At 45.9% G+C, this 21,590-nt stretch overlaps 1 protein-coding gene across 1 annotated transcript in view; it reads left to right on the forward strand.

Moving 5' to 3' along the window:
* GFPT2 (glutamine-fructose-6-phosphate transaminase 2) overlaps positions 1-21,590 on the forward strand; it is a 44,539-nt gene that overhangs the window by 12,738 nt on the left and 10,211 nt on the right. Inside the window, exons 2-13 of the mRNA XM_069588951.1 lie at positions 4,325-4,432; positions 5,426-5,524; positions 6,306-6,431; positions 8,695-8,753; positions 9,403-9,537; positions 11,215-11,276; positions 12,796-12,875; positions 13,311-13,428; positions 18,037-18,200; positions 19,562-19,657; positions 19,737-19,834; positions 20,106-20,226. Of these exons, the coding sequence (XP_069445052.1) occupies positions 4,325-4,432; positions 5,426-5,524; positions 6,306-6,431; positions 8,695-8,753; positions 9,403-9,537; positions 11,215-11,276; positions 12,796-12,875; positions 13,311-13,428; positions 18,037-18,200; positions 19,562-19,657; positions 19,737-19,834; positions 20,106-20,226 (1,266 nt within the window). The remainder of the gene's footprint in view (positions 1-4,324; positions 4,433-5,425; positions 5,525-6,305; positions 6,432-8,694; positions 8,754-9,402; positions 9,538-11,214; positions 11,277-12,795; positions 12,876-13,310; positions 13,429-18,036; positions 18,201-19,561; positions 19,658-19,736; positions 19,835-20,105; positions 20,227-21,590) is intronic.

Here is a 21,590-nt window from a genome sequence, read left to right on the forward strand (position 1 = left end):
CTTGTGTGCAAATATATCCTATATATGGTAGCATCCAGTACCTAGAAATGCAAAATATAATTTTAGCACTGTATAATTTTATCATCTTTTTTTGACTGAGTATCTAGATTAATTTTAGCAAGTTAAATTTCATGTGATGTGACCCTTGTTACTGCTTCAGTTCCGTTCAGTTCAGTTGCTCAGTCGTATCCGATTCTTTGCAACCGCATGGACTGCAGCATACCAGGTCTCCCTATCCCTCACCACCTTCTGTAGTTTGCCCAAGTTCATGTTCACTGAATCAGTAATGCTGTCCAGCCATCTTCTCTGTCCATCGCCAACTCCTGGAGCTTGCTCAAACTCATATCCATCAAGTTGGTGGAATATAATATTTACTTAACTGAAGTTTAATCATTCATTCAATTATACAGCATTAACTTGAATATAATCTAGAGACATTACAGAAATATCACATGAGTGGTTTGCTATATAATTATTATCAGTCCTCAGTTATATTTTGGCAGGTTGCCTTCTCCAAGGTTTATCTTTGGCAAACACTTTCTCCAGTTTTATTGAGATATAGCTGACATATAACAATGTGTAAGTTTAAGGTACACAATATCAGTTCAGTTCAGTTTCTCAGTTGTGTCTGACTCTTTATGACCCCATGAACTGCAGCACGCTAGGCTTCCCTATTCATCACCAACTCCCAGAGCTTGCTCAAACTCATGTCCATCAAGTCGGTGATGCCATCCAACCATCTCATCCTCTGTCATCCCCTTCTCCTCCTGCCTTCAGTCTTTCCCAGCATCAGGGTCTTTTCCAATGAGTCAGTTCTTTGCATCAGTTGGCCAAAGTATTGGAGCTTCAGCTTCAGCATCAGTCCTTCCAATCAATATTTAGGACTGACTGGTACACAACATAGTGACTTGTATATGTATATAGGCATTGGTATGTGTTATATATGTATCTGTTTATGTATGTACATGGGCTTCCAAGGTGGTGCTAGCGGTAAAGAACCTGCCTGCCAATGCAGGAGACGTGAAAGATGTGGGTTTGATCCCTGGGTCAGGAAGATCCTCTGGAGGAGGGCGTGGCAAAACCCACTCCAGTATTCTTACCTGGAGAATCCCCATGGACAGAGGAGCCTGGTAGGCTACAGTCCATGGGGTTGCAAAGAGTCAAACATGACTGAAGCAACTTAGCATGCTTTCATGCATGTATATACATATTGCAGAATGATTACCCCAGCAAGATTAATTAACATTCATCACCTCACATAATTTAATTTTTTCACTGTGATAACAGCATTTAAGATCTACTGTCTTAACAACTTTGAAATCTCCAATGGAATATTGTTAACTATTGTCACCATGCTGTACATTACATCCACAGAATTAATCTTATAACTGGAAGTTTGTACCTGTGGACCACCTTCACCTAATCCCCTCACCCCTCACCCCTCACCCCCTACCTCTGGAAACCACTAATCTGATTTCTTTATTCATGAGTTAGTTTTTTTTAGATTCTCTATATAAGTGAGATCATACAGTATTTGCCTTTCTCTGTCTGATAGAGTTCACTTAGCATATTGCCCTTAAGATTCATGCATATTGTCACAAATGGCAGGATTTCTTTCTTTTTTATGGCTGGATGATATTCCATTAATATTACATATATATGTTCCACAGCTCCTTTGTTCATTCATCCATCAATGGACTCTTAAGTTAATACAGATTTGTGGTCATTTTATTTAGCATCCCTGGCGGCTCAGACAGTAAAAGAATTCACCTGTAATGCAGGAGACTTGGGTTCAGTCCCTGGACTGGGAAGATCCCCTGGAGAAGGGAATGGAAATTCACTCCAGTATACTTTTCTGGAGAATTCCATGGACAGAGGAGTCTGGCAGGCTACAATCCATGGGGTCTCAAAGAGTCGGACACAACTGAGCAACTAACACTTATGCAAATAACCGTGCATTTATTGAACAAGGACCATGTGCCAAGAGACACTAAGAAATAGAAAGATAGAAGCACCTGCCTGTGACTCTGTCAGGAGATTTAGATGTCTCAGGATGTAAGAGCACTGGGCAGCCACCAGAGCAAGCAAACACTTCTGGCCAGGGCCCGGATAAGCCTGCCCCAGAAGGTGGTGTTGGAGCTGAACTGTGAGAGAGGCAAGTAGGGCAAAAGGACAGAGAGATGATGTTTTGGAACACTCCCAGAGCCAGACATACACAGACCTAGGGTTCATAGTCTCAAGCACTGGAGTGAAGGAGTTTGAAAAGAACCATCATGATGACTGTTTTTTCCTATTTGGGAAAATCTTGTTTTGATATATGAATGCTGAAAATAAAGCCAAACAAAATCTTCTGACTGGTAGACCTTCCTTGATGATAAGGATTCCCTGTGGGGCCAAGAGATGATTTGATGCTTGCTATTCATGACCAAGATAATCACAATGGTGTGATCACTCAGCTAGAGCCAGACATCCTGGAATGTGAAGTCAAGTAGGCCTTAGAAAGCATCAACTACGAAGAAAGCTAGTGGAGGTGATGGAATTCCCGTTGAGCTATTTCAAATCCTGGAAGATGATGCTGTGAAAGTGCTGCACTCAGTATGCCAGCAAATTTGGAAAACTCAGCAGTGGCCACAGGACTGGAAAAGGTCAGTTTTCATTCCAGTTACAAAGAAAGGCAATGCCAGAGAATGCTCAAACTACCACACAATTGCACTCATCTCACATGCTAGTAAAGTAATGCTCAAAATTCTCCAAGCCAGAGATGGGAATACCAGACCACCTGACCTGCTTCTTGAGAAATCTGTATGCAGGTCAGGAAGCAACAGTTAGAACTGGACATGGAACAACAGACTGGTTCCAAATAGGAAAAGGAGTATGTCAAGGCTGTATATTGTCACCCTGCTCATTTAACTTATATGCAGAGCACATCATGAGAAATGCTGGGCTGGAGGAAGCACAAGCTGGAATCAAGATTGCTGGGAGAAATATCAATAACCTCAGATGTGCAGATGACACCACCCTTATGGCAGAAAGTGAAGAACTAAAAAGCCTCTTGATGAAAATGAAAGAGGAGAGTGAAAAAGTTGGCTTAAAGCTCAACATTCAGAAAATGAAGATCATGGCATCCGGTCCCATCACTTCATGGGAAATAGATGGGGAAACAGTGGAAACAGTGTCAGACTTTATTTTGGGGGGCTCCAAAATCACTGCAGATGGTGATTGCAGCCATGAAATTAAAAGACGCTTACTGCTTGGAAGGAAAGTTATGACCAACCTAGACAGCATATTAAAAAGCAGAGACATTACTTTGCCAACAAAGGTATATCTAGTCAAGGCTATGGTTTTTCCAGTGGTCAAGTATGGATGTGAAAGTTGGACTGTGAAGAAAGCTGAGTGCCGAAGAATTGATGCTTTTGAACTGTGGTGTTGGAGAAGACTCTTGAGAGTCCCTTGGACTGAAAGGAGATCCGACCAGTCCATCCTAAAGGAGATCAGCCCTGGGATTTCTTTGGAAGAACTGATGCTAAAGCTGAAACTCCAGTACTTTGGCCACTTCATGCGAAGAGTTGACTCATTGGAAAAGACTCTGATGCTTTGAGGGATTGGGGGCAGGAGGAGAAGGGGATGATAGAGGATGAGATGGCTGGATGGCATCATTGACTCGATGGACATGAGTTTGGGTGAACTCCGGGAGTTGGTGATGGACAGGGAGGCCTGGCGTGCTGCAATTCATGGGGTCGCAAAGAGTCGGACACGACTGAGCGACTGAACTGAACTGAACTGAACTGATTGTATAACAGTAGTGCTTGTTGAATGTAATGCTCCAAGCCACAAGGCCAAGTGGAAAGTGGAACTAAGGCCCCAGCCCCGCTCCTGCCCGTGGCGGGAGGCTGAGGTGATCTCCTTGTCATTCTTCCTAGGAGTGTTCGGCGCAAACCAAGCCGTTCACATAGCGGGGACTGCCAGGTGTCCCTAGGTAGTTGCTTTGTTTTGCTGATCTTTCCTATTATAAATGCTGCCACAGTGGAAGATGTCTTCTACAAGTATGTCCAGCGGAGAAATCGTGGAATCGCAAGGCCATGCTGTGTGTGCGCGTGTTCTTCACAGGCTTCATGGGTTCTTCAGTCACTGCAGGAGGACCGCATACCGTGCCCTTCTAGAAGCAGGAAGGGAGTTCGGCTCTTATCCCATCGTGTCTGCGGAAGGCCTGCAGAGGAAGCTCTCCAGTGATGCACCTCCAGTGGTGTCTGTGTCCCCAGAAGTGTTTTCTTCTAAACATGAACTAAGTGTTTTGAAAATGTATAATTTCCCCCTCTTTTAACAGGAATCTTTGCCTACATGAATTACAGAGTCCCCCGGACAAGGAAGGAGATTTTTGAAACCCTCATCAAGGGCCTGCAGCGGCTTGAGTACAGAGGCTATGACTCAGCAGGTAAGCTCTGCAGGAGACCACCATGCAAACATAATGCTGGTTCATTAAAGAAATTTGAAATTTCTATGGAAAAGTAGAAAGGAAAAACAAGGATAAGAAAGAGTCCATCAGAAGCGCCCCCGTCAATATCAGTACCTCTTCTGGTTATCTGGCATCTGGGGACAGTGAGGTATCACGCAGTTATTTATTGTTTTTACCTAATCACGCTTATGCTGTTCTGTAATTTTTTATTCTTCTTTCACTTGCCTTGTCATTTTCCATTATCCTCAATGCTTCCTAACATGATCTAAGTGACTGCACAGTACTCTTCTGGATGGCTATCTCACAGTTCACTTCTCCATCCACATAAGAGGTGGCTATTTAGTCTGTTCCCATTTTTAATTAAGCAGCCTTAGGAGAAAAAGAAGAGCCAGATAATTATATATCCCTATAAATTCTTAATTGGAGAAGGAAAAGGCAATCCACTCCAGCATTCTTGCCTGGAGAATCCCATGGACAGAGGAGCCTGGCAGGCTATAATCCATGAGGTCGCAAGAGTCATACACAACTTAGCGACTAAACCACCGCCGCCGCCGCCATAAATTCTTAATAGAAAGCAAGATGAAAGATTGTAGGAACACTAGTGCAGTGGAAACACTGTTGCTAACGTAGCAGAATGCAAAGCACAGAAGCATTCTTGAATGAGCCCCCTGCCTTTGGTGGCAGATGTGGTGGCACCCCTCCTGCAGGCAGGCCTCTAGGAGTCATCCTGGGTTAGCGGCCGCAGCAGGGGTTCTAGGCTTGTGTTCCTTGCTTGCTGGTAAGCACTGCCACAGTCATAGCCTCTTGTTTCCAAGTTGATATTCTAACACTGTCTGGTTCTCTTCTCGGCTGCAAGCCTAAAGAATGAGAACTAATAAACTCGGTTCTATAGCCCTCACCCTGGGTTGCTCCCTACAGTGAAGTGTGAGAGACAAAACAAATGCCAATACAAAAATCATGTTTACTTTACAGGTGTGGCAATTGATGGAAATAATAATGAAGTCAAAGAAAGGCATATCCAGCTAGTCAAGAAAAGAGGAAATGTCAAAGCTCTTGATGAAGAACTTTACAGTAAGTGGAAGACTTGCCAAGTGAGAGTAAAAAATACAGCCTACTACTGCTAAGTCACTTCAGTCGTGTCCAACTCTGTGCGACACCATCGATGGCAGCCCACCGGGCTCCCCCGTCCCTGGGATTCCCCAGGCAAGAACACTGGAGTGGGTTGCCATTTCCTTCTCCAATGCATGAAAGTGAAAAGTGAAAGTGAAGTCGCTCAGTCGTGTCTGACCCTCAGCGACCCCATGGACTGCAGCCTTCCAGGCTCCTCTGTCCATGGGATTTTCCAGGCAAGAGTACTGGAGTGGGGTGCCATTGCCTTCTCGAAAATATAGCCTAGGTGACTTTAAAAATCTTTCATTCCAACAGCATTGGAGACTAAAAACTTAACCTATTCAAGCATGGAAAAAGGGAAGGAGGGTTAAATCCATGTTGCAAAACTGTTGCCCAGAACATGGGATGGTTTATTTCAGGTGATGGTGCTCTGAGAATTGTTTTCAATATTTAATACTTATGTATTTTAATTTTTCTGGCAAATGATACTGCTTTCCCATTTATGGTAGGGACCTATAATTTTATTTTTAAAGTAAGTTTATTTCAAGTAAGTGAGTTAAGTTATTGATAAGTACTAAGTAACGCAAGGGTCTGGCAGAAGCCCCCAGAATGGGGCCTTTGTGGTTTATGATGAAATGTACTTTTGGTGTGGCTGTGTCTCCATTTAATGAAGCCACCTTAGATAACAGCATCACGTCAATGCTTATTTTTAAAGTGTGGCAAACATTTTTCCTTCATCTAGAACAAGACAGCATGGACTTGAAGGTGGAATTTGAGACCCACTTTGGCATTGCCCACACACGTTGGGCCACTCACGGGGTCCCCAATGCTGTCAACAGCCACCCGCAGCGCTCAGACAAAGGCAATGGTATGTAGTACAGCCTTGCTCCCCTGTCCCAGTGGTTGTGACTGGCCCTGTGACGTGTGTGTCGGAAGTGATGCACACTCAACACCAACGGGCTTCTCAGCAGCCCTGTCTTCCCTGAGTATCCAGACTGGTGACCCTGGATGCTGGACAGGAGGCAGATTCAACCTGGCCTCCTATCTGCAGACGCCTGTGGGGTAGTGCTGACCCCACGGGCATCCACAGGAGCACAGTGGCCCTTCCCACAGATTCTGTTGGCTCTGGGGACCCAGCCTCTGGGGGACTTGGTGGTCCAGAGGGTTGAAGACCTGGGCATTGTTTCTCGATTAGGGACCAGGGTGTTCCAGAGGGCAGAGTGCCTGAGGGAAGGTATGCATTCACCTCTTATCCAGCTGTACCAGCCCTGCCTCTGCAGAGGGTTGTCCTTGCCAGGGCAGGTAGAAGTGCTGATCTTGTCTGACATCTGGGGTGCCTGCTCGAATCCTGACCTTCCAGCTAGCCCCGCACCATGTCAGCCCCCAGTGGACCTGGGTCCACATAACTTGCCTGAGCCCCCAGCATAGTTCTTTGTATGGTAGTTCTCTCAAGTGATGCCCCCAGGTCCCTCTCATGCAGGCAGGATTTGTAGGTTTGGTGCTACCGCTGGAAACTCTCAGACTATGTGCTCAGCCCCCAGGGGTGTCAGGGCCTCTGGGAGCAGGACACACAGGCATATGAGAAGGAGAAAGGGGACAATCCCTGACTCCTTCCAGGGCTTCAAGGGCGACAAAGGTCTGAGACATCATCTACAGGGTCTCCAGTCTAGTTTGGGCCTGGTCAGGCCAGAAGCCCCCACAACCCACACCCAATCATGATGGGAAGAGTGTCCGGGAGAGAGAATGATTTCTGGAGTCAGCCAGGGCCCCCCAACCCCAGGCTGATTCCAGAACGCAGCATAATGGAAGTTCTTGCCAAGCATCGTATTAGAGCAGGGATCAGATACATAAGAGTCGTTGTGGGGTATTTATTGAACATGTTGAACATGTTAGTCACTTCAGTCGTGTCTGACTCTGTGACTCCATGGACTGTAGCCCACCAGGCTCCTCTGTCCATGGGGATTCTTCAGGCAATAATACTGAAGTGGCTTGCCATTTCCTTGTCCAGGGAATCTTCCTGACCCAGGGATCAAGCTCTGGTCTCCCACACTGCAGGCAGCTTCTTTACCATCTGAGCCACCAGGGGTATTTACTATGTTGGCCAAAAAATTTGTTCTATAACATCTTAGGAGAAAACCCCAGACAAACTTTTTGGCCCACTCAATACTATTAACTAAACACTTGACAAGCCTCACTTCCTGTTAGTTGTTGGTGAAGTCAGGCCACAGGAGATAGCACCTCCCTGGTGCTTTTGCCCCTGTTCACACTGTGGTGCCTAGAGGCAGCTCCTCCCTGCCCAGTTTGGAAGGGTGAAGCCTCTTCCAGAGAACAGGAAAGCCTGGTGTGTGCCTCTCAGAAGAGCAGCCACATCAGCCCCAGCCTCCTGCCCACTCACATGATAGGGTGGACCCCACCTCACTGCAGACAGTGAGTCTGTGTCCCCAAAGCAGGGAGGCTCCAAGGAGATCCCCCCACACCCAAACTTGGAAGTGCCTGCCCTGACTCAGGATGAGTAATTGAAAATAAAACAACTGGGAAATAAGATTTATAAGATTTCTCTAACTCATCAGTGATAATTGGAGAGCATACTTTCAAGGAAGACTTATACCCAACAGCTGCACTGCATACCAAAATTACACAAAGAAGTCTTTTACAAAGAAAACATAGATTCCTGAAAACAAATTGTTGATGTGAAGTGAAGACAATAGGCTCTGATGAGAGAAAGTGCAGGGTTAAGAAAACAATGTGAGGGAACAAAGTCACAATGGATATGAAAAAAATGGAGAAGGGAGTGGATATGAAGACAGTTAATAGATAAAGAAGGGTTAATCATCTCACTTGACATAAATACCAAAGTCTATTTCATGAAATGGTAGCCCACAAATCAGAACTCAGTGCATGGCCAGCCTGATGGATGCTTTTCATCAAAGGAGAAATGTGTTATTTCCTCAGGTTTAAATTGTGGTCGTGGCAGTTGTCAGTTCTCATCGCTATAAATGAAGTTTGCTTAACACAAGTGTCTATATAAGCAAAGTTCATAGAGTTTCAAGCTGTCAAATTGTCTGTCTTCACATCTGACTTGAACTTCATGTCTTCATAGCATTTCTCTCTTGACTAAACTTTTCTTCCAGAATTCGTTGTCATCCATAATGGGATCATCACGAATTACAAAGACCTGAGGAAATTTCTGGTAAGATTCTTCCCCTGGGTAACGTCTAAGTCGAGTGATATTGGTCTTTCCCAGAAACTTTCCAAGCAGCTTATTTCCTGCTGGAAAAAAAGGCAGGAGCGAATTGCCATCCACCCTTGGCCACATCACCACACTGGACGCAGACCTTATCCCTAGCTCAGCCTCCTTCTCAGATCTCGCTGGAGGAGAGAGAAGGGCATTCTCATTTACCTCAAAGGTTGTTTCAGATTCACAGCAGAATCCAAAGAACAAAGTGTGTTCACTAAATAACATACGGACTCATACACCAAATGGAATGCAGGGTGGGAAGACAGACGCAAGCGTCTCAAGTATGAAGAGGTGGTGGTGGTGGTTGGGAGGTGGTGGATTTGACTCAATGTATTTGATCATTTTGATTGCTACACTTTTTGCAACATCCAGATTAATTACAAGGACAAGCTTCTGAGGCGGGATGATCTCAGGGAGGACTACAGTGACTCAGCTGTGTTAGGCTGTGGGATTCAGGCAGACAGTTCTCATCCCTTCCCTGTTTTCCTTGTTCTCGCCTTAAGTCACTCCAAGGACAAGTCATAAGGGAGGAGAGGGAGCTGGCCAGGCCAGCATTGCACAATGACCGTTATCTGACAGTGTGTCTAACCAAATATTCCAGGAAAGCAAAGGCTATGAGTTTGAGTCAGAAACAGATACGGAAACCATTGCCAAGCTGATTAAATATGTGTTCGATAACAGAGAAAGTGAGGACATTACATTTTCAACATTGGTGGAGAGAGTCATTCAGCAGCTGGTAAGTTACAGTTCTCACTTATCTAAATCCTCCCTTCATTCCTTTTCAGTTTTCATCAGCGTTTATTAGGCAAACCCGCACCAAGTACCTGAGGATTAAAGATGGCTTGTCTGCGGTGTCTGGCCTTAAAAGGTTGCGTCCTTGTAGATATGGGAGGAGTTCTGAGGTTTCGGTGGGGGTACTGCCCAGGAGAGACCCCTCCTTGGAGGAGGAGGTAGACTGGCCCGTGTAGGGTGGTGGAGGGAGGAAGAGGGGGCTCCAGACTTGCTAGAGTCCACCCTCTGAGCATCGATGCCATCCGTAGCTCCCCCACGATGGGAGCAGTTTGGAGACAGTGTTCAGGGCGAAGAGTCTGGAACATCTGGGGTCAGATGCTTCTTTGGGTACAAACAGTGCAGTTTAAAATATGTGACCCTTTGGTCTTTTCAGTCTTTTTTTTTTTTTTTAAGTAAGTCTACTGTTAAACCCTTTGCCCTATGACTCCTGTCTTAGGGGACCTTAATTTATAAATAAAAGCCTGTCCCATAACTAATGCACAGTGAACCAGTTTAGTTTGCAGCATAGTATTTCCTCTTTTCCATTTGTAATTTTAAATTTTGGGAATGCATCCCAGTGGTGGCCCTTTTAAACGTCAGCAGTGTACCCGTAGCAACACAGAGCTCTTTTTGGCAGAGACTGGGACGAACTTTTCTTTTCAGTCCTACTTCATTGTTGACAAAACCAGCAGGGTGACTATCAGGCTCCTCAGATTCTGTCTGAACCCCCTTCATTTGGGGCAGTTTGAAAGACCCTTAGAGGCCTAGAGTTGCTGGCCCTGGGATATCCCTGGCACACTGGCTATAGCATGAGACCTTGGGTCTGCCCAGGTTCCCAGGTCTTAGAAATCCAGACTGATAGCTGGCTGTACATAAAGTCAAGTAGGGTCCTGGTTAGTATGGATGGTCAGAATGTAGGAGAGAGTTTTGCATCAAGGTTTTAAATAGGGAGAATATTTGGAGTCTTGAGTTAGGAGAGCTATATTCTAATTCTGGTTTGCACAAACCAACAAGGTAAGACACAGAGTCGTTATTGCCATAGAAATAATAATTATAACAACTCATGCTTCCATATGTCAGGCACTGTTCTAGGCACTTAAAATGTTTTGGCTCACAGAAACCGTACAAGATAGCCATTCACCATGAGGCACAAAGAAGGCTGAAACGATTGCCCAGTTTAGGGGAGGAGCCAGAGTTTGAACCCAGGCACTAACGTGTGTTGAGCTAAACGTAGGTCCTAGTTTAGCCCCTTTAATCCTCACGATTGCTCCCCGAGTAGGTACAGTCTCTGAGGCCCAGGGCAGCACCCCTGGCTGCAGTTCTCGTTTCCTGAGGCTCTAGCTGCAGCAGTCCACCCAAGTCATCACAGAGCCAGAAACTGTTCCTTCCGGGCCTGGACAGGGTGGTCTGTATTGCTCACTGGTGTTTGGCACTTGGCTGTGCTGTGGTCGGTTTCTCTTTCCCCTCCTGACATCCCTGTGCAGGTGCCATCCTGTATTCAGTACCCTGAGTGAGTGGCCCCAGGACCACCTGCAGTGAAGAGGCCCCGGGAGAGCTGTCTGGAGTCGTGGATTGACTGGGCTGCAGCAGCCTAGCTTAGCCAGAGTAAGTTGTTCTTCACTCTTCTTTCTTGTCTTTTCAGGAAGGTGCATTTGCCTTGGTTTTCAAGAGCATCCACTACCCTGGAGAAGCCGTGGCCACAAGGTAAGGCGGAATGCACTGACATTTCCAGCTACAAGCAAATGAAATCACTTAGCGTGAGGCACAAGGTAGGGGCAGGGCTTCTGGCAGAGTGGAAGGGACTAAGGGACTGCCGTGGCTGGAGTTTCTGATTTAATTAAAAGAGCAACTAGAAAATTGGATGTTTATTTGAAATCTCTAGATTTTTTTTTTAGGAATTGACAACAAATTCAAACTAAAAATAAAATTGTATAGCAAGGGCAGATCCAGGTTTCAGGTCAGTTTCAGAAGCTCCCTTTAGAAAAAGTATGTAAAATTATGAACATGAAATCAGGAAAAAAATGAATGTTGATTTGAGTCCTGTAAAGAAGAGGCCTTGAAAGCCAAGAGCTTAAACTTCATCACCTTCATGCCGGGTGTGACCCAAGAATCAGCTGAGAGGGCCTGGGTCAGCCCACATATCCTTCTGTCCGAGCCCTGTGCTGTGTGGCCCCAGGACTGTGTGGGCTCACACAAGTGGGTGTGTGAGTGCCATCAGGTAACCACCCTCCTGTGCATCTACCATCGTTCATCTGTCCATCCCTTCTATCCATCCACAGTCAGTCTGACCATCTACCCATTCATCTATCCATCACTCCAACCAATATTTGTTGAGACTTACTGTGTGCTGAGCTGGGCACCCAGGGCCACCGGACCCTTAAGGACTGGACGGTTGTGCGGGAGGACAGGGCTGGGCTGAGAATGTCGTTCTCTGTGATGGGGGCTGGGAGGCAGTGCACAGGGGGCCCAAGGGGAAGCAGGTGTCGGCCTGGGTAAGGCAGGCCGAGAAACCAGTGTGAGCAAAAAGCACGGAGCCTCAAGTGAGGGATCTGAATTTAGGCCAGGGTGGTGGCAGGGAGGGGCACTGGTGGGACTTAAGGCTCCTCTAGTCTCAGTGGGTACCTACTGACACTTTCTATGTGCCAGGCCTGGGTGACCGCAGCGAACAAGGTTGTTTGGACCCTACCCCATGAAAGCCAGGAGCTGGTGGGGAGTTGGGAGGTGGCCAGAGGCTCAGCTCTGTAGGACCTAGGGTGCCCTATGGTTGCAGGCTTCCTGCTGAAGGCCCTGGGGAGCCCTGGAGAATGTGCCTGTGGCCCAGACTATCACAATAGCAAGGCAGGAAATTATGTGAATGTACTATAATTTTATTTTTTCTGGATCAGGAACTAAATTGCTATTTGGAATTTAAGTCTTTCAAATTATAGAATTATAAAATGCTAGTTGGTCTCTGTTACATTTTGAAACTCCTTTTAAAATCTATTGTGATGTTACTATTTTGAATGCAGAAGAAGGTAGTGTGAAGAAGCAATAAAGCTTTATTTTTCTAAATTATCTGTAATTAGTGGTTCTAAAACTTCTGGGACAATCTTTGGGATGTCTTGGGGTTACTTTGCCCTAGGAAGGGGGCTCAATGTGGGTACCGTCTCAGTGTTCAGAGGACACCCAGCCCAGCCCAGGGTGTCAAGGCAATAGGTAATTCAGTTCCCTCTTATCCTTACAGGAGAGGCAGTCCCCTACTCATCGGAGTAAGGAGCAAATACAAACTCTCCACAGAACAGATCCCCGTTTTATATAGGACACGTAAGTTTCTTGAGAAGGGCTTGAGCAGCACGACACTGTTCTGGAGGCAGCAGCTCCCCACAGAGGCAGGATACGTCCCTTCACTCTGCTGGGACCAGGTCCAAATGGTTTTCATGCAACTGAGACTTGGCTCCATGTTTTCAAAAGCTTTTTATCGTGTATCTTTTCAAATATGCACACAAGCCACAAGAGCCGCATGAGGTTCTGTTACATAAAGGCACCCATGTCGTGATTTGAGTGTTGGTTTGGTTTGTTTTGTTAGCAATCAATTCAGAGCTCTTCCTATTTGGAGATCTTTTACACAATTTGGCTGATACAGACGAAGCTAAAACTTGCACATTTCTGCACACATATTCAGAGGGGAAGCTGGCTTCCTCCTGTTGTTCAGAGGAAATAGTTTGAACAGGATTTGTGATCCTTCCCTTCATTTTCTAGGCAATATTGAGAATGTGAAGAATATCTGTAAAACAAGGATGAAGAGGCTGGACAGCTCGACCTGCCTTCACGCTGTGGGCGATAAAGCAGTGGAATTCTTTTTTGCTTCTGATGCAAGGTAGCTAGACCTTGTTTCCTTTCTTTCCAAGGATGATATAATCAAGAAAGACTGGCTGAACCCCCTCCTTTCTTACTTACCCCCCATTTGAGCTGTTTTCTCAAGGCTCAGCAAGGGGAAGAGGTGACGGCCCTCCCGAGGGAGTCCTTGCCCAGTGACCGCTTTTGGCCTGGCTGGCATCAGCAGCCCTGGTGGCCAAAGGCGAAGCCCACTGATCTAACAGTGTGTGGGGCTGCACGGAATAATTGAATTAGTTGCCGACATTGTAAAACTGGGAAATTTTCCATAAAAATCTAAATGTCTAACTTTCTGGAAAACCAGCAGATTTGAGCACACCAGACAGTTCCCTCCAGTCCTTCAGGGGCCATTCAAAGGCTGCTTCTTTAGATGGGGCAAGTGTCTCCAGACCTTCGGTCCTTCCTGAACCTTGCCTGCCTTTACCAGAGTCTGACCATTGATAAAAGAGCCAAGATTGAGGGTTCTGGCCCAAAGGATCCCAAAGTCCACGTTCTCATCAGTACACCAAACAGTAATTCTGAAACTTGAGAAAGTACGCTTCATGCCCATTTTAGCATATCCAAAAAATGGATACACACAAATACACTCAGAAAAGACAGCAGCACTTTCCTGCTGGTTGAAATAGAAAACCATCATGTGCGCTTAGTCGCTCAGTCGTGTCTGACTCTTTGCAAGTCCATGGACTGTAGCCCGCCAGGCTTCCCTGTCCATGAGGATGCTCCAGGCAAGAACACTGGAGTGGGTCCCATGCCCTCCTCCAGGGGATCTTCCCAATCCAGGAATCGAACTGGGTCTCCTGCATTGCAGGCAGATTCTTTACCAGCTGAGCTACCAGGGAAGCCCTAGAAAACCATCATAAACACCACCACCCTACCTCCTGGATCCAAGTCTTTATTATGCCTTTTTTCCCCACCACCCTCTGGTAGGGCCTCGATGTGGAGCAAGGAAGACACCAGGTGAGGCCTCCTGGGAAGCATGGAGTAGCAGGAGCTTGCAGCCCAGGCTGCCAGGCCTATTTCAGCCCGCAGCCAGCATTGTACTTAATGCTGATTAGGGAAGGGCAGCAGCTCCCAGACGGTGTTTCTTAGTGCACCATTTCAATAAGAAGTTAATATTTCAATGGTTCTAAGATATATAGTTATTTTATAGATTTTAGTATCTACGAGTGAAAGTGAAAGTCGCTCAGTCGTGTCCAACTCTTTGCGACCCCATGGACTATCCCCATGGAATTCTCCAGGCCAGAATACTGGGGTGGGTAGCCTTTCCCTTCTTCAGGGGATCTTCCCTACCCAGGAATCGAACCCAGGTCTCCCACATTGCAGGCAGATTCTTTACCAGCTGAGCCACAAGGAAAGCCCAGTATCTATGAGTAGCATCTTACAATTATAATTTGCTATAGTTTTAATTTTTTAGAAGTGCATGAAATAATCACAATCTTAAGATCAATATTACCTTATATTCAGTGAAGTATGGTAGATGTTTCTAAAAAAAAAAAAGCCGTAAGTATGTGAAAGATTAAGCAATTATTTATAGGCAATATGATTATATACTTTTATATGATTATATAAAATCCACCTGAAAGGCTGTCAGAAGTAATATTCATGGCTCTTCAGAGTATAAAGATGTGGAAATTTGGCATTCCAGCAGTAGCCGCTTTGCTGTCAGCTCAATGAGATGGGTAGTAGGGGACTACATCCAGCCTGTCCCCTACTCATGTCTCCATAAGTGACTGGTACGGCTGGCTCTCAGCAAACCTTTGTTGAACGAAAAAAAGTAATCTATTTACCATGGCTGAAAAAAAAAGTTGTAATCCCTTAAAATAAATTTAAATAAAAATAATTCAGAACCTGTTTGGAGAAAACTGCAAAAGTTTACTATGAGAAACAAGAAGAGATCTGAATACAGGGAGAGATTCCACACTCCTTGGTAAGAAAGTCATGTCCGACTCTTTGCAACTCCATGGACTATAGAGTCCATGGAACTCTCCAGGCCAGAATACTGGAGTGGGTAGCTGTTCCCTTCTCCAGGAGATCTTCCAAACCGGGGGACTGAACCCAGCTCTCCCACATTGCAGGCGGATTCTTTAGCGTCTGAACCACCAGGAAAGCCCAAGAATATTCCTGACCCAGGAATTGAACTGGGGTCTCCTGCATTGCAAGCAGATTCTTTACCAGCTGAGCTACCAGGGCAGCCCTAAAATAAATTTAAATAAAAATAATTCAGAACCTGTTTGGAAAAGACTGCAAAAGCTTACCATGAGAAAGAAGAAGAGATTTGAATAAAGGGAGAGATTACCACATTCCTTGGTAGGAAGGCTTAATATTATTATGAAGACATTAATCAGTTTACAGTTAATTTAATAATTTAAAATTATTTTTAAAGAAATTGACTCTTTTTAAATTAATCTGTAAATTCAATGCTGTCTTTAAATCTTTGACATTCTTTTGTTTGTGTAAGTTTTTTGGAACTTAAAAAAGTGATTCTGCAGTGTGCTGTGTATAGATGAAAAAGTACATACTGGAAAACGGGAGTGGTGGTGACCCTCTCGTCTGTGAAGGCATGCCGGGTGCTCTCGTGACAACGGTGGCCAGCATGCACTGGGCACTGAGAGCTGGACACTGCCCGGAGGGCTTCGCCAAGGCTCTCGCGTGCAGGCGTCACAGCAGCCCGCTGGGGAGGGCACAGTGGTCACCTGCCGTCTTGAAGTTGAGGAGCCCAAGACGGGCTTAGAGGGGTCATGTCTGTGCTGTCCAAGGCCACAGGCTGGTGAGAGACAGGGAGGAGGACTCCACCTCAGGTCTAACCCCTGGGCCTGTAATCTTGATGACTCCCCATCCATTCTGTAAACTAAAACAATGACTATATTTAAACATGCAGGTTACATGCACACGTAAATCAAACACACGTAGTAAGCCCTGTCTGAAGGAAAGTACAGTGTAAGCAGTATTTCTTTATTGGAGACTGAATCAGGCCAGTTTTTACTTCTTCCTCTTGTTGACTGTGATTTCTGCTTTTTATTCAAAGAACATATATTGTTTAAAATACTATTTCTAGTGCAAGGGCTTTCCATCCTACTCTATCTTTCTTTGCTAGGATCTGGAGCTGCCTCTCTTAGAGCCATAAACTTGATTGTTTCCTTTTTTTAACTTTGCATCAGCAGTTTTAAGTGCTCATTTTTCTGCACAGGGTACATATTGGTGTAGCCCTTGGTGAAATGAGGGTTTTTTTCTCTCATGGTCCTTCAAGTACCACATTCATAGTGTTAAGTGTTAGTCGTCCAGTCACGTCTAACTCTTTGCAACCCCATGGACTATCGCCTGCCAGGCTAGACTGTCCCTGGAATTCTCCAGGCAGGAATACTGGAGTGGGTAGCCATTCCCTTCTCCAGGGGATCTTCCTGACCCAGGGATCTCCTGCATTTGCAGGCGAATTCTTTACTGTCTGAACCACCAGGAAAGCCCACCTTCATGGCTTTTGCCATATCTGTGTACCACCTGTACTATTGATTACCTTTCTTTTTCATTTACCATCTCAAGGGAAAAATCATTACTTTCCACACAGCGAAAGTTAATTTAAAAATAAACACGATGACTGCACATTTCATTAATGGATAGATCTTATAGTTGCCTTAAGTCCCCGCCCCCCCCCCCACCGCCTTTGCTTGCATACATGTCTATGTGTGTCTAAGAGAAGTCATTTGTCCGAATGAGTTTCCCACTAAATGGATTTTCTGGCGTGCCTCCTCCATGTTCTTCTGTATTTCCTGCAAACAGGAGTTTACAGGTATCTAGAAGCTTGATCATCAGGTTTGATTTTTTTTTTTTTTTTTTGGCAAGACTATTGAATAGGTAGTGTGTACTTCCATCAGGAGGCACTAAGTTTCGTTGTCTTTTTGTAGTACTGTTAAAATCCGTATCACCGGCCTCTTTCATCCATTATAAAGCAGCTCTCAGATTTTCATCTCTTTGTGTCAGTGGCCACTGATAGACCTTGATTAGGGCTATTGAGAATTATAAGTTCATAGGTTGATTATTATAATTCTGTCATTCCTTCTTTATTAGCTGTATTTCCCTCCTATAAAGAGAAACTTGCCTTCTTCAAATGTGATTATTCTGAAAGACAGATCATTTGGGAAGGCAAGATAAATGTTCATCCTTTCCCTTTATGATTCAGAATAATGTGTTAGTTCTTGAACAGTCTCCAAAGTTGACGTTATTTGGATCCTGATTTGAAGAAAACAATTATAAAAGGACATCTATGAGATTATTGGGGAAATTTGAACATACTGGATATTTGATGACATGGAGGAATAACTATTACTCTTAGACGTGATAATGGTATTTGAGTAAGGTTACAAAATAATTCTTATCTTTTAGAGCTATAAGCCAAAAGGTTTACAGATGATTTGATGTCTGGGGCTGGCTTCAAAGTAACTCTGGGGGATGGAGGGGTGGGAGGTATGAATTAGTGTAAATACGGCATATTGTAAAGTGCTATTCAGTGCTACCCATACGGACCCATAGTTGAGACGCAGTGAGTAACTGTCAGGGGTGGGCCCTGTCTCTGACGCCCGCTTTTTCCTCGCTCCAGTGCTATCATAGAGCACACCAACCGGGTCATCTTCCTTGAGGATGATGACATTGCCGCAGTGGCTGATGGGAAACTCTCTATTCACCGCGTCAAGCGTTTGGCTAGTGATGACCCATCTCGAGCCATCCAGACCTTGCAGATGGAATTGCAGCAAATCATGAAAGGCAAGTGTCTTTTGAGAGTCCCTGTGCAGCAACCTCAGGGGCATGTATTACGTGGGGGAGACTCTGTCCAGGGTGGGCACCACAGCCTTCCTGCCTGCCCTAAGCACTGGGGTGGGGCTGCAGGTGGTCTGTGGTTCATGCAGCTCAGGGACTGTGGGGTGTCTGGCCAAAGGGAACTTCTGATTGTGTCCAGGCACAAGGTCTTCCTGCTTGATCTGGCCCCAGTCCGTCAACTACCTCCCTTTAGAACTCTCTAGGATACATTCCTACAGGCCTGCGGTAACAGGAGGCTGTGGACTACTCTCTCCTTGCCAGGGGAGCCCATCTTCCTGCACCCACACTGGTCTCCCTGCACACTCTTCTCCACAGGGCCACCGGGGTAAACTTTTAAGAGCGCCATTCATACCCTCTTACCCTGCTGCATAAAGCCCTCCGATGGCTTCCCACTGCTCACACTCCCAGCAACAGCCCACAACCACCCACACCCAGCCGGGCACCACCTCATGCACCCCTTTCTCACTGTACCTCTGTCCACCCATCCTGCCCTCCTCACCGTTACTCAGACACGTCGAATGCTTGCTTACTTGGGGGGGCGCGGCACTCAGCTTCTCACAGGACTGGCTTCTGTGGATCATTTCCCCTGAAACGTCACTCCCTCAGAGAGCTCTTCCCTGATCTGTATCTGCAGCAGCCCCCACCTCTCCTCACTTGCTCTGTTTGCTTCATGTCACTCTTTCTACAAGTCCTCTGCCGAGGGCAGCATTCAAGGACACTGCAGTGCTGGACATCATGCATCTGTGGGTCACAGAGGAACTCCCAGCCTGTCTGCATACCTGTTGACAGGCATCAGACATAACACCTGTCAGGAGGTCTGGGGTAGTATCTGGTTTCATTCAGACCAGAGCCCTGGGAATATGTGGCTCAAAAGGTTTTTTTGTTTTTTGTTTCAATACAGAAGTTAGGAGTGTATTTGGTTTTGAAAAGCGGCCTATTTCCTTGGACTTGCTTCATGGGCACTTTCCTAGGTAGAGGGGTAGTAGGAAGTAAGCACTGTACTTTCTTGTGGCCTTGCTAAGAGCAGCAGGGCCCAGGAAGGCTAGCCACGCATTTGTTGCTTACATCCCTCCCTCCCTCAAGCTGCAGGGTATGATATGCACACTGAAGTCAGTAATCATACCCGACCTGACTCGTCACCATGAGTCTCAAATGGGACAATACCTGTAGATACCCTTCGTGATCTGTAGTGGCCTTTATACGTGTCCCTGTGACTGCGTAACAACTTTTCTTCTTGATTAAAAGCTAAGCAGTGGTAGTGTAACAAAATTAAAGTTGACTCATATTGTTGATGTTCGTTTGACCAGGCAACTTCAGTGCATTTATGCAAAAGGAGATATTTGAACAGCCAGAATCAGTTTTCAATACCATGAGAGGTCGAGTGAATTTTGAGACCAACACAGGTAATCCCTCATCCGAGCCCCAGGCCTACGTGTGGTCCCTGTGTCGTGTCAGCATTAATGCCCTGCGTGTGTCCTGCAGTGCTCCTGGGTGGCTTGAAAGACCACTTGAAGGAGATCAGACGATGCCGACGGCTCATTGTGATTGGCTGTGGGACCAGCTACCACGCCGCTGTGGCTGTAAGTGCGACAGGCTGGACCCTCGATAGTGCCTGGGAGGCAGTGTCAGCTAGGGCAGGATGAGTCTTAGATTCTGTCCTGTGTTTGGCCTTCCAAATTTGCTGCCATGAGCCACTGTGAGAACTGGCGTGGAGCCCTTTCTCCTGCAGTTGGGCCTGTGAATGCCTGAGTTTCCCTGCCCACCTGTATGCAGCAGTATCTTAGAAGCTCAGCTGTTTTTGTCCCCACAGTGTCTGTAACTGACTTTAGTTCCCTTTTTTGTTGGCTTCAGACGCGGCAAGTTTTGGAGGAACTGACCGAGCTCCCCGTGATGGTTGAACTTGCTAGTGATTTTCTGGACAGGAACACACCTGTGTTCAGGGATGACGTTTGCTTTTTCATAAGCCAGTCAGGTAAGGGTTGTAGGTTTTCCTTAGCTCACCTCAGGGCTCTGTCCTCTCGGTGAGGCACCGCACAGCTCCCCGCTTCCTCCGTCCAGTGAAGTTCTCTGCACACAGACTGTGTGCCACGTGCTCTGAGGCACCGTCCTTTAACCCTCAGAGCCGTCAACTGCTGTCCCATTTTATGAGGAGGGCTATGCAGCGAAGTTTTTCCCTCTCCTGACATTCCAAGTCCAGGACTCAAGAGCCCCCTCACTGAGGTACTCATAAATGTGTGCTGGGTTTAAATTGGAGGGAAGGTTCATGCTACTGATTGATCATACCTTCAAGAACTGTTTGGGCACCAACAGTCCAGCAGTAGGAGGCATAGAGAGACTCTGTTCACATGTAGAGAGTCCAGACTACCCTCTCCCAGCTCAGGAAACCCTGCCTGGGTGCCTTTCTAGCGTTCTGGAGCGTTTGCTCCAGCTCAAGGCAGGACAGAGGGTCAGGGAGGTGATCCACAGCCGTGTGCTTGGAACTCATATGCATGAGTTCTGGGAGAATTCTTATAACACTTAACTATGCAGAATTCCAAACCTTTATAGAAGAGAGACTCACATGAGGAAGCGCCTAGGCTAAGCAGTTATGTTCTGAAATAGCTCACCCATTTTGTATTATCATAGCCACTTTAACCCCTCCCTTTCATTGAGTTATTTAAAAGTCAATATCAAATGTGTTATTTTATCCATAAATATTTCAAAATGTGTCTATAAATGATAAAAGAAAAAATATAACACCACTGTCATTCTCACAACTGCAGCGTTAACAGAATGCCCTAATATCCTTTTATGCTGTTTTCAGCATGCATTTTTAAGAGCATCTCCATTTCAGTGACAAGCTAAGAAAACCTGACACCAACACACCCACTATCTAGCTGGCCACCTCGTTCTCAGGTGCTGCCCTCTAACTTCAGTCGCCACTTACCTTTGGGTTTATAATTCTGTCAGAACCTAAAAATGTTTTGTGAATTGGTGGGAGCCACAAACCAAAGAATGGAGGTGCATTTAATGTGGAAATAATGCAGTGGTACCTTATGAGTGACTTCATAGAAGGAGTTCAAAGTTTCATTTGTTTAGCTCTTTACAGTAAAACTTTTTAAACTATCAAAAATGGGGGTACTGATGAATATAGATCTGTCCCCAGCTCCCAGCCCTGGCCCCCACTGGTGCTGAGAAAGGGCCATGTGGCCCATTGTGCTAGATGGAAGTCTGAGTGGAAACAGGAGAGGAGAAGTGGGCCACAGCTGCACCAGGCAGCACTGGAACAAAGTTAGGGCAGCAGAGCCAAGAGCGGTGGCTGTGTGGACACTGAATGTTTGATTTTATCTTATGCAT

This window comes from Ovis canadensis, chromosome 5, assembly GCF_042477335.2.
Source record: "Ovis canadensis isolate MfBH-ARS-UI-01 breed Bighorn chromosome 5, ARS-UI_OviCan_v2, whole genome shotgun sequence".
NCBI classification, from domain to species: domain Eukaryota; kingdom Metazoa; phylum Chordata; class Mammalia; order Artiodactyla; family Bovidae; genus Ovis; species Ovis canadensis.